The 17587-nt window shown below is 36.5% G+C and overlaps 1 protein-coding gene across 3 annotated transcripts in view; it reads right to left on the reverse strand.

Moving 5' to 3' along the window:
• Positions 1-216: 216 nt before the first annotated feature.
• Positions 217-17587, reverse strand: part of MATCAP2 (microtubule associated tyrosine carboxypeptidase 2) — a 60258-nt gene continuing 42887 nt past the window's right edge. For all 3 annotated transcript variants that reach the window (XM_055314519.1, XM_055314518.1, XM_055314517.1), the window contains 5 exons: positions 16281-16424; positions 15576-15708; positions 14734-15039; positions 6033-6130; positions 217-2969 (listed from right to left, as the gene is read on the reverse strand). In XM_055314519.1, coding sequence (XP_055170494.1) covers positions 2808-2969; positions 6033-6130; positions 14734-15039; positions 15576-15708; positions 16281-16424 — 843 coding nt within the window. In that variant the 3' untranslated portion in view covers positions 217-2807. The remainder of the gene's footprint in view (positions 2970-6032; positions 6131-14733; positions 15040-15575; positions 15709-16280; positions 16425-17587) is intronic.

The following is a 17587-nucleotide window of genomic DNA, read 5'->3' on the forward strand; positions in this document are numbered from 1 at the left end:
GAAGTTCTGCATAGAAGTTTACTCAATGAACAGGGTAGTAATTAAGACAAAATTATCTCTTTCTCCTATTCCCTTCTTTCTACACCCATGAGAGTATAAGCTAACCTAATTAGGGGAAAGGTGGAGTATTTCCTTATAAACAGGTATTAGGGATATTAGAAGATAAACATGATCAATAACTACTTTTCACTAATTACCACACAATAAAAACACAAATACCACAATAAAAATATAATTAAGTTTTCAAAGAACAGAAGTTTGCATGCATACATATTCACACATTTCATTTGAGACCCTCAGTGCTATTTCTCCTATAACCTAACCTAAAATGTCCAGATATATACAAAACACAATACAAATTTTAAACATTTTTACAAAGGTGAAAATATAAAGAAATGAAGACTTATGGGTTTACTTCTACAAACACTTTACTTTGAGTCCCATCTGATGTGAAAACCTAACCGTTTATCAGAATTTGTATTTGATACGTTAGAATGACAGTGGACAAGACTGATGAAATCCTAATCAATAGCCTATACCAAGTAACTATTAAAATTAATGCAACCTTCAACTATTCTCCTAAGTACTGTTGCTATAGTTTTATATTTATTAAAACTTCAGTTTCAAGGGAACAAAACTGACCTTAATGCTATTTCAGGAAAGAATAAACATTAATTAAATCTTCAATCCCAACTTTCAAAGCTTAGAAATCTTTAATTATTCTGCTAATCTGAAACTATTTTTGGTTCATTGCTAACTTTTAAAATATCTTAAGACAATCAATGTGATTTAAAGTTTTTTTTTTTTTTTTTTTTTTTTTTTTTTGGTTCGGATAGTATTGTTTTTTGTCTCTATACCAAAAGCAGTAAGGCAAGAAAGTGTTTCCTTTTCCAAATCACATAGAGAATACACATTTTAAAATTCAGAGACTAGAATCACTGTATATAATCCTACCAACAGGATATTAAGGCTACTGTGATTTTCCTTTACATTTAAACTGTAACATAAGATTAGCAGTATTATTGCCTGCAAATGTTGAGTTTATAAGCATTTAGGCTTAAATCACAGGACATAAATATTGCCATTTCTGTCTATACTTCTATTCCTGTTAATAAAACCTGGTTTTCACCGTGTTTTATCTTTGATAAGTTTGAAGATGAATTAGAAAATGCTACACCAAAGCTGAAACTGGATGACTCTGCTACAAGGAAATATGCTTGAAGGTTCAAGAGTGGTTTTCCAGTATCTGGTTAGTGTTGGCACAATGTACCCCAACCCTGCAGAGATCTACAAGCCACACTCCAGCTATCATAGCACATGGTGGGTGCCTTTGATGCTCCAAAGGGCCTGGCCTGCTGCTTACCAAAGGTGAGATGTGTGGCTTTGGAAGAACCACTAGGTGCCAGTTAGAATATATCCTGTTTGCTGCAAGATTCTTCTTTGAGGCAAGCCCTTCTAAATATGTGAATGAGAAAACTCACGTAACCTAGCCTGAATAAGATTTCCTAAAATCATTTTCTAGCACAAATGTGGACCAGGTCTGCAGTATATATTCACCAGTGTTAGCACCATATTTAAACCTGAAATGAGGTAAAGATCAACTCTCAGATAGCTTTGGGTAAAAATTACAGTAGCAATTTTGAATGGGATGTTTACAGCAGTGCTCTTCCTGACCATTAAATTGTTTGAAGAACCATTTGATCTCAAGTATATATACATATCCAACTATACACTGAAATTGATAAATACAAAGCTAAGTGTATACACTTTTAGCAGAGGAGATGTAGCAAAACAGAACTCTCATTTTTGAGATTCAAACTATGTCATTATTGGGTTGATGAAGTCAAAGATTTTGATAAAATATACTTAGCCAACATGACAAGCCCAGTTTACCAAATAGCAATGTCCAGGAATTCCATTTTTCAGATGGTCAATTTTATGGCAGACATGACCTAGTCAGTATCAAGTGCCTACAGGAACTGTATTCGTCTACTGTGTCTTGCTAGTCGCTCCACTGAATAAAAAGGTGAGGAGCTTCTCTCTTCCCCAGCTATTTTAATCTATGTAGACAAACCTCTCTGGAACTTTTACTTACCATTTATATAAAGGAATGGGGAGGGAAAGACTCTAAAACTTAGTTAAAATCGTGAAGGGATAACATGTTTCAGCAAATAAAGTTTAGTTGAAAAATAACTGGACAAAATGAGGTAATTCTCTAATTTAGTTCCTATAAACTGATAAGGTGAAACAATGTGGAAAATAACTAATGAAAACTTTTCAAAACTACTTTTCCCCTCTAACATTACTTAACATATGAGAGAAATAAGAAATCTTAGATATAGCTAGCTTTGGGGAGAATGACAAAACTAATTTTTCAAAGGAGTATTACCATTATTTTTCAAATACAATACAATCTTGGGAGTTCAAACAACAATGGAATTCACTCTTTAGTCAGGGCTGGTCTTGGCACTCAGGCAGAAGCACTAAGGAGCTGTGCTTACTGCCCAGGCAGCCTATCACTCAATTTGACCAAGCTTCTTCAAAAACACTCACCAGTAGTATTTTTTAGGACTCAAGATTCAGAGAAAAATGGGAGGAACTTTTCCGCTGCAGCCTACAGAAACATGTTAGGGAAGCAGTTTAAAGTTTGTACTTAACCTTTAAAAAATTCAGCTGAATACTGCAGATCAATTTTCAGAAAACTCATGTAAACAGTCATTCTTCTTTTATAAATATACTGGTGCTAACTGCACCTAACGGGTAATTTACATAGAGGTATAGCTTAGCTATGTCTGCAAGAATGCTGATTAATATATAAGATCTTTCAGTTCCCTGTCAGTCAGTTCATTCACTTCCATGATTTTCTCTAAATGCTCCATGTATCGGTCATGATCCTGCAGGAAATGAGGGACCCTCATGTTTTCAATAACTGCCAATCCTTTTAGGCGATCCACATCTTCATAAGAGACCTGAAAAAAGGAAGAGGGGTTAATTTTTAATTGTAAGTAACTTCTTGCCTAAGTCTTAAAAACTTTATGAGGAATCTTTTTCAAATTATTTTTAATATCTACAAAATAACAAAAATCAGTGGCTTCCTTTCCTTTACTGTATTAAATAAGACTGTACTGGGGCACCTGGGTGGCTCAGTAGGTTAAGTGCTCGACTCTAGATTTCGGCTCAGGTCATGATCTCAGAGTTGTAACACCAAGCCCTGCAAATGGGCTCACACACTGAGCATAGAGCCTGCTCGAAATTCTCTCCCCCCACTTCCACTGTCCTCCCTGCCGCAACTAAAAAAGAAAATTTATTTATCTGCCTGCTCATACCATGACCATATAAAAAAAATCAAGTCAGTATTTAACACTCTATCTTGGACCTATGCTCAGTTTGTCTAGAAATTACACAACTAAACTTCATACATATGTGAGAGACTCCAAACCTAAACAAATGTTCTGACTAAATTTTAATGAAAGAACCCAGGAACTAGCCAGAATATAAGTGCCTTATTACTGAATTTGGAAATTCAGCACAATTATATATCAAATTTCATTTCTATTTAATTTCAGAAATAAAATTGTTTTATGTTAAATTCTTTTATTTTGAATTTTGTAAGCAAGTATTTTATAAAATTTCAGATCTTTTTCATTTCCTTATATAAGAAGCCAGTCTTTCACAGGTATTTAGAGTTTATATATGAAAGTTTTTAAGTTCTATATGTTAGCATTGCAACTTTAAACTCCAAAACATGGCTAGATTTAAAAATTACTGTTTTCTGATCAACACTCTTCCTAATTCAGTAGAATGGCTTTAAATAAAGAAATCATGTTCACTTATACTTTATTAAGTTTTTTTTAAAAGATATATCTATTTGAGAGAGAGAACACAAGCAGTGGGGAGAGAGGGAGAAGCAGACTCCCCGCTGAGCAGGGAGTGGGACATGTGGCTTGATTCCAGGACCCCAAGACCATGACTTAGCTGAAGGCAGATGCTTAATCAACTGAGCCTCCCAAGTGCTTCTTGAGTATTTATACTACTAACACGTAATGAAAATAGGTTTGTTGTTGATACTGGTGTGGTTTAGTAATTTTTTTTCTTCCTTCCTTGACTGAGGAAACATAGCCATAAATATGTCCAAGACATAACTGTGTGTTTCCTTTTAGGTTTTTGGTGTGTAATCCATTTTGAGTTTATTTTTATGGTGTAAGAGGGTGGTCCACGTTCATTATTTTGCATAAAGCTGTCCAGTTTTCCCAGCACCATTTATTGAGGGAAATGTTTTTTCCCCACTGTATACTCTGCTTCTGTTCCAGATTAAATGATCTAGGCTATCCCGTTCCATTGATCTATGTATCTATTTTTGTATCAATTCCATACTGTTTCAATTACTATAGTTTTATAATATATCTTGAAATCTGAGGCTACTATACTTCTAGCTTGCTTCTTCATTAAGAAGGCTTTGGTATTTGAGGTTGTTAGTGGTCCATACGAATTTTAGAATTATTTATTATAGTTCTGTGAAAAATGCTACTGGTATTTTGACTGGGATTGACTAAAGCTGTAGATTGCTTTGGGTAGTATGGACATTTTAACAAAATTAATTCTTCAATCCATTTCTTTCATGAATGAAATAAATTGGTTAACTTATTTCTAGGTATTTTATCCTTTTTGGCATGATAAATGAGACCGTTTTCTTAGTTTCTCTTTCTGCTTTGTTATTGTACAGAAATGCAACAGATTTCTGTATATTAACTTTGTATCCTGTAATTTATACTGAGTTCATTTATTCTAATAGTTTTTTGGTACAGTCCTTAGGGTTTTCTGTATATAGTATCATGCCATCTGTAAATACTGATGGTTTTAAAACTTCTTTCTTACTAATGTAGATGCCTTTTGTTTTTCTTGTCTGACTTCTGCAGCTAGAATTCCTAATACTATGCTGAATACAAAGGGTAAGAATGGACATCCTGATCTTAGGGTATATGGAAAACTTTCAATTTTTCATTGTTGGTTATCATGTTGGCTGTGAGGGTTTTAATTTATAGCCTTTATTATGTTGAGCTCCCTTTAAGCCTGCTTTGTCAAGAGTTTTTATCATGAATGGATGTTATACTTTGCTTTTTCCTTATCTACTGAAATATTTTTATTCTTATTGATGCGATGTAGCATGAATGATTTGTGAATACTGAACCACCCTTACATCCCAAGAATAATCCCACCTCATCATGGTGAATGATTGTAAGATTTCTACATCTATGTTATCAGAAATACTGACCTGTAGTCTTTTTTTGTAGTGACTTTGGTTTTAGTATCAGGATAATGCTGGCCTTGTAGAATGAATTTGGAAATTTTCCTTCCTCTTCTATTTTTTGGAGAGTTTGACAGTTATATTTATTTGTATTTGGTAGAATTCCTCCATGGAGCTATGTGGCCCTAGGTGTTGGGAGTTTTGTTTGTTAGGAATTCATTTATCACTGATTCAGTTTCATTACTAGTAACCAGTCTGTTAAAATTCTCTACTTCGGGGAGCCTAGGTGGCTCAGTGGTTGAGCCTCTGCCTTCAGCTCAGGTCATGATCCCGGGATCTTGGGATTGAGCTCTGCAATGGGCTCCCTACTCAGTCTGCTTTTCCCTCTCCCTCTCCTCACTGGCTTCTGCTCTCTCACTCTTAAGCAAATAAAATCTCCAAAAATAAAATACTTCTTCCTGATACAGTTTCAGAGGATTGTTTTTCTGTATGTTGGTAAATTGAACACCAATAAAAATTAATTTATTAAAAAAATAATAAAACCAAAAAATAAATAAAATAAAACCATATAATACATTGCCAAATTTCCTATTCCCTTCAAAGAAATTTTGCAGTTTGGTTTTGTGACAACCATTATTTCTTCCCTCCAGTTACCACATAAAGGAAACTTACCCCAACACACATAGTATACCAACAATTTGAATCTGAACCCTATTTAATCATTAAATTGAGCCTGAGGAATGATGACCTGGTATGTTGGAGGCTACATGCCATTGGTTTCACTCACCTTCCCCAGAGCAGTCAGTAGATGAAAGTCAATGGTCTCTCTGTATCGGAGGATTTGCAGGATACCATCCAAGTATACCTGATCTTTACTGAAGCACCCTGGAGGAATACAATAGCTTTTATTTTCTGATATCTAAAAAAATCACTAAGTAATTAGATACTAATGCATTCCCTTTACTGTAGTCATCAGTCCTAAATAAAAATAAACATGGCAAATTAGAATTAACCATCTTCATAACATAAAATGCAAGGTCTTAGAAGTACCAGGATAATGTGCAGATTGTTACCTTCCCTTTAAGAGTTTCTTCTTCCCAGATCCCCATTCCCATAATTAAAGAGCATTTTTTTCTAATTATAAAGAAACAATAATTAAAAATCTGTGACTCTTATAAATATGTCATCTGCACTCCCACCATTTGATCATAACCTGAACGCCCATGTGCATGGAGGCACTTGGAGCAGCAGGGTGGATGGCTATAGAGTAGTAAGTTTCACAGGGGGCAATGTGGAAATATGGGATCTCAAAAAACTTCTGGGTTTTAAAAATACTACCCCTTACCCCATTATAAATAGCTATAGATGATACTGATACTCTTCTTCCATATGAAACAATGATTAGAACCGAATTTTAATATGGAGGTTTAAAAATAGAAGAAAATATGGAAGAAGAAAACAAAAACTCATGAGATCTGAGCCTAGTTACAAGAGTATTCCACTTACAAAGAAAACTTTTCTGCCATCTTGACATAACTTGTATAAATTTATTCTAAAATTCTCTATTAAATGGACTAAAGTTCTATCAAATTATGTCATACATTAAGAAATTAATAACTTTTAGGTATGCTAATAGCATGGGAATTATGGAGAAAAAGTGGGACACTTTTAAAACCAGGCTCAGATCTCATGAGCTATTCCTACTTTTCAGGGGGAATAAAACTGTCCTTATCAGTTAGATACATATTGAAGTACTTACAGGTAAAAGGACATTATGTCTGGAATTGACTTTAAAATACTACAGGAAAACAGAACTTTGAAGAATAGATGAACCACAGGTAGGAAATGTTGATAATTACTAAGATTAAGTGATGCTTAATAAGGGCACATCATATTTATCATTTTTTTAAGTTAAAAATAAAGTTTTCTTTAAAAACGTTATGTGGGGGCACCTGGATGACTCAGTCAGTTGAGCATCCAGCTTTTGATTCTGGTTCAGGTCATTATTTCAGGGTTGTGGGACTGAGTCCCTGGTTGTGCTCTGTGGGGAGTCTGCTGGAGATTCTCCCTCAAACCCCTCTCCCCTGCTTGCTCACTTGCACTCTCTTTCTCTCTCAATAAATTTTTTTTAAATGTGAAGAAAAAAAACAGACTAACATGACATGCAATATGAAAGCTCTGTGCCTCTGAGTATAGAGCACTAAAATACAGACAAGCTGATCTGTAAAGGAGATGGGAAATGACAAACACACTTTTGATATGAAACTGAGCCTAGAGTGGCTTTGCATACATGAAAGGCAGAGGACAGTCTTCCTCTTCTCTGGTTCCGATCTTGCCTGGTCCTGGCTCTTGGACATCACACTTTCAAACAACTACATCACAGGTAGTTAGTTCTTAATGTGGACTGGGCTGGCAACACCACAGACTGGGGGTATTTCAAAGCTTCAAATAGTTTTAAATACTTTTAGAAGAAAAGTTGCTGATGTAATCTTAAAATGACTTTTAAATGAACATTTCCTAATTCCTGTCCTTTTCTCAAAAGCATTTTTGTATTGCCTTATAATCTACTTATACTTATTATTTTATTAAAAATACACCAAAATTTCTGTGGGCAATTTGAAGTCTTGAAGCTGACAAAAACTTTTAAACTTTCCATTAGAGTAGCACATACTTACTTAGAACGAGAACTGTTTGTGAAGATCAATACGCACTGTGACTATACTCCTTGCCTTTATATTCTTTAATAAAAATAATAAAAATGCTAGAAATCTCCAGTGAAACTGACAAGCAAAGATCATTGATGGATGCTAAAACCATGAGATGAAATGCTGTTAAGAAATAGGATAGTCACACAATATCTATCACCTCACAGATTAATTAAAAAGGAAAATGTATTTTTAGAAAAGAACAGACTTGGAATCCCCATCTGAAACAAGGATCAAAGTTAGCATCTGTAATGAACGGCAAGACGATGATAATGGTCATTGTCGTTCTGCTGTGTGATCTAATATCATTTAGTTAGTATTCTTGACCAACACACTTATACAGAATTTAATCATGATTATCTCATCAGATTGTGGCCATTCTCTAAGAACAGCCTGGACTCTACATAAAAGTATCATGAAAGAGAAAAAAAGTTGAACACACTGTTCCATATTTCCATATTAAAGAAGCTGAAGAGGCACAGCCACCAAAAATAATCCAAGGGTCCTGACTGGATCTACATTTTTATTTTTTTATTAAATATGTTATTTATTTGAAAGAGCATGAGAGCAGAGGGTACAAGTGGGGAGGGTGGGGAAGAGAGGTCGAGGGAGAAGCAGACTCCCTCCTTATCAGGAAGCCCAATAAGGTGCTTGATCTCAGGACCCCAAGATCATGACCTGAGCCAAAGGCAGAGGCTTACTTGACTGAGCCACCCAGGCACCCCTAGATCTAGATTTTTTAAAAAATAGCTATCAAGCATCTTTTTATTTATTTTTTTAAAGATTTTATTTATTCATGAGAGACACAGATAGAGAGGCAGACACACAGAGGAGAAGCAGGCTCCATGAAGGAAGCACGACGCGGGACTCGATCCTGGGACTCCAGGATCATGCACTGAGCCAAAGACAGACACCAAACTGCTGAGCCACCCAGGGATCCCCAAGCATATATTTTTTTTTAAATAGTTGGGAAACCCAAATATTTTGTATTAGTTGTTGCTGAATTAGTGCTCACTTTCTTAAGTATGACAATGATATTGTGTTAGAATGTCTTCTCAGGACATGCATGCTCAAGTGTTGAATAAAATATCAAGTGTACAGTTTACTTTTAAAAAGTCACAGAATATTATCAAGAAAGTAAAAAAGACAACCCACAGAATGGGAGAAAATATTTGTAAATCTCATCTCAGATTTGTAATTAGAATATACAAAGAACTCGTATAACTTAACAAAAAAAAATAACATAGAAAAGGAAAAAGGATCTAAACAGTTCTCCACAGAAAATATGCAAAGGACTATGAAAAGCACAAGATGCTCAACATCATTAAGTCATCAGGGAAATGCAAATCAAAACTCCAATGAGACCGGACTTACAGGGAAAATGGTTGAGAAAGAGGATCCTAAGCTCAATTTGTGTTATTAATACCCACATCAGTGTAAATAACCCAGAAAACAACCAACAGACTAGCAGAACAGACTCTCCACAGCCAAATGAAGAGAAGAGGCCACACTGTAAAGGGTAAAAAGAGCAGAGATGTGGTTAGACACCAAACTGACCCAGGAGACTATTCTTAGGACACAGTAAGCATGGCGAAGGGAGAGAGGGACACTGCAAGCACAGAGAAGGAAAAGGAGCAGACCCCATACCAGAAACCCCAACATAAGGGACCCATACTGCAAAGACAAATCCCTATAATATTTGGCTTTGAAAGCCAGAGGGCCTAACAACTTCATGAGTTCTGATAGTAAGTGGGACTTAACACAGAAGTTTAAAAATCACCAAGCTCAACTTTGGGAGACCCAGAGGGCAACAGAAAACTGAGTCCCCGCCCGTAAAGAGTCAGCATAACAACCAGCCCCAAAGAGATACAGTATACAAATAGCATTAGTTAGGGGATATGGGAAGGAGATATATTTACTAATCTCAGAATATGGGCTGGAGGGGTAGGGATCTTTAGGAGACTGCTCTAAGAAAAAGAGTGTTAGGTGCTGTTCCTCTTCCCGCCCCAGCCTAGATACATCACACAGCAGACCTACCCCTGCAATCTTCTGTTGCCCCATCCCCTCCAACCTGGCCTCCACAGAAGTTTTTCCAGACAGCCATATATGTCCCCTCCAGCAGACCACTGTGGATCTTCCTAGCATCATGTGCCCTGCCCCAACTACACAGCACTATAGAATCTCTTTTTCACCAGGCCACTACTCTCAAGTGCAGGAGACAGATGTAGCTGACTTTCCAAACACAGACTACAGAGAGTCAGAAAAAATGAGAAGATGGAGGAATATTTCCCCAATAAAAGAACAGGACAAAGTTATAGCAAAAGAGCTAAACAAAACTGTTTATGCAATATGCCTGACAGAGAATCTATTTTTTTTAAGATTCTATTTATTTATTCATAAGAGATACACAGAGATACAGAGAGGCAGAAACACAGGCAGAGGGAGAAGCAGGCTCCATGCAGAGAGCCCGATGTGGGACTCGATCCCGGGACTCCAGGATCATGCCCTGGGCCAAAGGCAGGCACTAAACTGCTGAGCCACCCAGGGATCCCCCTGACAGAGAATTTAAATGTCGTAGAGATATTCACAGACTTGAGAATGGAGTATCTCAGTGAGACCCTCAACAAAAAGAAAACATAAAGAACCAATCAGAGATGAAGAACTCAATAACTGATAAGAAAAATACAGTAGACAGAATAAATAGACTAGAGAAGCAGAAGAATGGATCAGTGACTGGAGAAGAGAGTAATGGAAAGCAAGAAGCTGAATAGAAGAAAGGAAAATGAATAATAAAAAATGAAACTAGATTAAAGGAACTCAGCAACACTTTATGCATAATAATCTTCTCATTAAAAGGATCCTAAGAAGGCGAAACCAGAGAAGAGGGCAGAAAAGCTGAAGAAATAATAGCTGAAAACCTCCCTAATCTGCAGAAGGAAACAGAAATCCAGATCCAGGAGGTACAAGTGGCCCCTGATAAAATCAACCCAAGGAGGTCCACACCAAGACACACAGTAATTACAATGTCAAGAAGTTGAGAACAAGCGAAAATTTTATTTTTTTTTAAGAGAGAATTTTAAAACCAGCAAGGGAAAGGAAAGCAGTTACATACAAGGGAACCCCATAAAACTATCAGACTATCTGCTGATTTTTTTTAGCAAAAACTTTGCAGGCAAGAAGAGAGTGGCATGATATATATTCAAAGTGCTGGGGAAAAAACTTGCAAACAAGAATACTCAATCCAGCAACGCCATCATTCAGAATAGAAGGAGAGAGAGTTTCTGAGACAATTAAAATTAAGGGAATTCATGACACTAAACCAGCCTTACAAGAAATATTAAAGGTGACTCTCTGAGCAGAAAGGAAAGACCATAAGCATGAGTAAGAAAAGTAGGAAGCACAAAAGCAGTAAAATTAAGCAAATCTATAAAAATCAAAGGATTCATAAAATAAAGGGATGTGAAGTATGACTCCACATACCTAACAAGTGGTGAGAAGTACAAATTTAATGCTTTTTATATGGGTTCAAACGTAAGTGACCATCAACTTAATATAACATAGAGACTCCACCAAGTCTCCTAGAACTAATAGATGAATTCAGTAAGGTTGTAGGATACAAAATCAATATACAAAAATTCTACACACAAATAACAAAGCAGCAGAAAGAGAAATTAAGAAAGAAAATCCCATTTACAATTGCACCAAAGATAATAAAATACCTAGGAATAAACTTAACCAAAGAGGTGAAAGACCTGTACTCTGAAAATTATAAAACACTGATGAAAGAAACTGAAGATGACACAAATAGAAAAAGATATTCCATGGTTGCGGATTTGTAGAATAATATTAAAATGTCCATACTACTTGGCAATCCCTATCAAAATATCAATAGCATTTTTCACAGAACCAGAACAATACCAAGCTCTAGTAATCAAAATAGTATGGTACTGGCACAAAAACAGACACATAGATCACTGGAACAGAATAGCCCAGAAATAAACCCATGATAATATGGTCAATTAATCTTTGACAAAGGAGGCAAGAATATGTAACAGGAAAAAGTATCTTCAACAAATGATGTTGGGAAAACAGGACCACTTCTTACTCTAAACATAAAAATAACCTCAAAATGAATTAAGTACCTAAATGTGAGACCTGAAACTACAAAAAATCATAGAAGAGAATGAGGCAATAATTTGACACTGGCCACAGCAACATTTTTCTAGATAGGTCTCCTGAGGCAAGGGGGAAGCAAAAGCAAAAATAAACTATTGGCACTAAATAACCCAATTAAAAATAATCCAATTAAAAGTGGGCAGACGACACGAACAGACATTTTTCTAAAAAAGGGGACGCCTGGGTGGTTCAGCAGTTGAACCACCGAAGCGGTCTGCCTTCGGCTCAGGGCATGATCACAGGGTCCCCCATCAGGCTCCTCCCAGGGAGCCTGCTTCTCCCTCTGTTATGTCTCTACCTCTGTGTCTCATGAATAAATAAATAAAATCTTTTTTAAAAAAAAATAAAGACACACATGCTAGAGGGGAGGCAGTGGGGAAATGGGGTAACTGGGTGAGATGGGCATTAAGGAGGACACTTGATATAATGAGCACTGGGTATTATATGCAACTGATAAATCACTAAATTCTAACTCTAAAAATAATACACTACATGTTAAATTGAATTTAAATAAATTTTTAAAAAAAGACAACCTACAAATGGCCAACAGACACATGAAAAGATACCTGACATCATTCATCTTTAGGGAAAGGCAAATCAAAACCACAAGATATCGCCTCACACCTGTCAAAATGGCCAAAACCAAAAACACAAGAAACAAGGTGAGAATGCAGAGGAAAAGGAACCCTGATGCACTGTTGGTGGGAATGCAAACTGATGCAGTTACAGTGTAAGGCAGTATGATGTTCTTCAAAAAATCAGAATTACCATGTAATACTGTAATCGCATTAGTGGGTATTTACCCAAAGAATACAAAAACACAAATTTTAAGATATATGTACCCCTATGTTTACTGAAGCATTATTTACAATAGCCAGATTATGGAAGCAACCTGTATACTAATAGATGAATGGATAAAGAAGATGTGGTGTGTGTTTATGTATGTGTTTTTATATACATACATATGTATATACACACAGACATGCACGCACGCGCACACACACACAGACACACACATATACTGGATTATTAATCATAATAAAGAATGAAATCTTGGGATCCCTGGGTGGCTCAGTGATTTAGCGCCTGCCTTCAGCTCAGGGCGTGATCCTGGAGACCTGGGATCAAGTCCCACATCGGGCTCCCTGCATGGAGCCTGCTTCTCCCTCTGCCTGTGTCTCTGCCTCTCTCTCTCTCTCATGAATAAATAAATAAAATCTTAAAAAAAAAAAGAATGAAATCTTGCCATTTGAAACAACATGGATGGATCTAGAGTGTATAATGCTAAGTAAAATAAGAGAAAGAGAAGTACCATAGAGTTTCACTTATATATAGAATTTAAGAAACAAAACAAAGAAAGAAAAACATAAAAAACCAGACTCTTAAATATAAAGAACGAAGTGATGGGTACCAGGAGGGAGGTGGGTGGGGGTTTTGGTGAAATAGGTGAAGGGGATTCTGAGTACACTTATCATGATAAGCACAACCACTATATTGTACCCCTGAAATTAATAGAACACTGTACCGGTGTTATTAATCACACTGGAATTTTTAAACAATTAAAAAATTAAAGCAAGAAATCACAATGAGATACCCATTAGGACCATTATAATAACTCAAAAAATGAAAATATAAGTATTGGTAAGCGTTGGTGAGGATGTGGAAAACTTAGAACCCCATATACTGCTGGTGGGAATAAAAAATGTTGCATTCACTTTGGAGAACATTCTGGCAGTTCCTCAAAAGGTTAAACAGAGAGTTCTCATATGCCAAACAATTCTACTCCTACGTATATACCCAAGAGAATTAAAAACATAAACTTTTACCCAAATGTTCATGGTGACACTATAATAGCTAAAGAGTGTGAAAACAACTTAAATGTCCATTAATGGTGAGTAAAAAAATTAAATGTGTTCTATATATGCAATAGAATATTATTCAGCAGTAAAAAGGACTGAATACTGATATATGCCACCATAGGGATGAACCTTAAAAACATTATGATCAGTGAAAGAAGCCAGACACAAAGGATTATATATTATATGATCCCATCTGTATGAAATGTCCAATAGGGGCAAATCTATAAAAGTAGATTAATGGTTACTTAGAGCTGGGAGCTTGGTAAAGAAGAAATGGAGAATGGCTGTTAATGGGTACAGGTTTCTTTTTGGGGTTATGAAAATGTTCTAGAATTAGATAGTGGTGATAGCTGCACAATTGCATGAATATTCTAAAAACCCGTGGACTGTACATTTTAATGGGCAAACTGTATGTCATGTGAATTATATCTCAGCAAAGCTGTTTTTAAAATCAGAGCAAGAAAAAGCAGAAGTGGCAAAATGTTAACAATTGGTGAATCTAGAGAATGGGTATTATGAGTGTTATTTCTATCATTTCCATTCTTCTGTAGGTCTGAAATTTTTCAAAATGAGACCTGAAAAAGAATGCTAACAAAATGTGGTTTGGGAAAATTAGCACTGACCTCAAGTAACAAAGGTTTACTTTTTTCATAAGTGAATGGTTTCTCTGATCAGTGGATAAATATGCAATCAAAATCAACAGACAACTAACCATACGTCAGCAAATCTGTAGTCAAGAGACACCCACCTGGCTGAGAAGTATCAGTCCATCCCCTCTTGGCCCGTACACAATAATCCCATCTCGTATTGGGGTCCTTGACAAATTTTCCAATATCTTTGAAGAGTTCGCAAAAAGACATTTGGCTGGCTCGATAAACAGTATAGTAGAGGAGGGCAGCCCTCCATAAAAAGGGGTCTTTTCTAAAAAGGACACTGTGAATACTTGCCAGTCCTTCCTCTGTGGGATTGTTTGGCTTTAGCTCATGTTTTTTACGGCCAGTCCAACTGTTCCATGGTTGTTGAAGGTTGTTAATACCCCGAAAATAATGTGTGCCTATGGAGAAGAAAAGGTGCGTAAAAAACAGGAAATGACATTTTCATTTTAATTCTTATCCAAAAAAGATTCTACCAACAATTCTAAAACCAAATTAATGTGTACCTAGGAATCAAAAAAAGTGGAAAATGACCGACCCTAAAGCCTTCTAAAGGAGGTACTCTGCCTTCAGAAGGATCACACGTCTTATTTGAAGAGGTTCAACTTTTATAGCATCTATTTTAAGGGGAAGAATCATAGACTTGATATTGAAAAGAATCTCAGAGGGCACTGAGTTCCATTTCCCTCAGTTTCAGAAATGTGGGGGAACTGAAATCCAGGAGTTAAAGGACTTTCCAAGCTTAATACAGTTACACAGTATCCTAAAAAATCTCATTTGAAGTGAGACATTAATATCTCAGTTCAAGTGAAACCTAACAGTTTTATTACCTTTTGCCAAGTACCACTAAGAAAAAAAAAAAACCTTATAAAAGAATGTTTCTTTGCAGCTCATTTCTGATACTACAAGTGAACAAATGGAGAAGGGCTGCCCCTACCTATTTCATGCCTCAGCATTCCCTCCAGCCAGTGCTCACGTGCAGTGGAAACATTGATGGTCAGTGTCGGGCACCCATTTACCACTGTCATTGAAGCTCGGGAAAGCAGGTCTTCAGTGAGATGAACTACAATCTAAGGAGTTAAGAGGAAAAAAACATATATATTATGTATATACAACAAAATGTAAAGGCTGGGGAGAGGAAGCTTTCTCAGGAAACAACAGACCCATAAATCAATACGTTTTTATTTTGCTTGTACCAATTTGACTCTCCAAGAATTCTAGAAGATGGAATGAAGAGCCAATCACTTTTGACCCTTCCACTTTTGAGCATGGGGAACTCAAGAACCCTTCCTGGATAGAAGGAAAGTAGAGGGCTGTGCTGAGCAGGCAGTGCTGCCACTGCTCTCAAATACAGTCCCCCGCCCCCACCCCCGCCAGGTTAAAATGATGAAAAGGAAGGTACACAAGCCACAGTCCGCTTCACTGCTTGGCCATTGTGAACTGGCTGCTTATAAAAGGCGGCCACTGAGACAAATTGCTTCATTATTAATTTTCATAAAATAATTCCCATAATCCCACAAGCTATACAGAAATAGTAAGTAAAGAAGAACACAAACTGAACATAACAATTTGATTTAATGGGTGACTAATTTAATGAACAGTTAAAATGCCAATACCATCTCGTGTCACTCCCGATTCATACCTCACCCAGACAGCCTTCTTTCATCATGTACTTCCGAACATGACTCCAGATACGAGTTTTAGATAGCAGGCTGCCACCTGTGGCCTGCTCAAATTTTTCATAACTTCCATATTTCTGTAAAGTCAGTTCCATAATATTGATGGACTGTAAAAAAACAAACAGGGATAATGAAAATAAATAGCCTCTCATTACTCTGAGATGAGTAATAAGTTATCTTCTTATTGACCATGACCTGTTTTTTGATAATTGATTTCCAAATGAAATTGCAAGAGAAATACCACATCTAATTCTAAACAGCTTTCACTCATTGACATAAATTTATACAGACACCTCTGTGCTTACAAATCCTCGTTCCCTGTGTTCATTTCTCCTTCACATGCTGAGGGATAAAGGTACAGCATGCAGCGTCAACATCTGACAGGCTGAGAAGGCAAGGCAGAGGGGGCTCCTTGGCTTCTCAAAGACCATTTGGTGGTTTGGCAGGAAAACTCAAGAGTGGAAAGTATGTCTTCAGACTAATCATTAAATTATAATTGCGATGTAGATAAAGAAATTAACCCAATTTTTAAGCACACACAATAGAATCAACCATTCTTCTATGACAATCTTATAAAATCTGAACATTTCCAGGGTTAGTCTTTCAAAGAAAAACAGTCTCAACATTACTAAAAACACTTTCATCTTTCATTCAGGGCAGAGTACTACCTAATTCTCATTCTTCATAAATTTTCACATCAAAAGAATATGAAAGTTGAGATCTTAACTAATACTAAAAAAGGAAGACTAAAAAATGCTGGCCGTGAATCACTAGTATCTTGGGAAAGACACAAGAAAGGAAAACATAAGGAAGACAAGTGATCTTTAAAAAGTCTTTGGGGAAAGAAGCTAGAAAATTTAAATATATCTTATAGGAATTGTGAGAGAAGTGAGAAAATCCAGTATGAAATCTAGTTTCCAGGGATCCCTGGGTGGCGCAGCGGTTTAGCGCCTGCCTTTGGCCCAGGGCGCGATCCTGGAGACCCGGGATCGAATCCCACGTCAGGCTCCCGGTGCATGGAGCCTGCTTCTCCCTCTGCCTGTGTCTCTGCCTCTCTCTCTCTCACTGTGTGCCTATCATAAATAAATAAAAATTAAAAAAAAAATTAAAAAAAAAATTTCTGAAATCTAGTTTCCAGACTATTGTTTGACTAGTAAAGAGATTAAAATTACAAGCTCTACAGTCGGATGGACTTGTGTTGACATGCTGGCTCTGTCTACCCTCTGGCTGGGTGATGTGGGCAAATCATTTAACTTGTTACTAAGCCTCC

This window comes from Nyctereutes procyonoides, unplaced genomic scaffold (assembly GCF_905146905.1).
Source record: "Nyctereutes procyonoides isolate TBG_1078 unplaced genomic scaffold, NYPRO_anot_genome, whole genome shotgun sequence".
NCBI classification, from domain to species: Eukaryota; Metazoa; Chordata; class Mammalia; order Carnivora; family Canidae; genus Nyctereutes; species Nyctereutes procyonoides.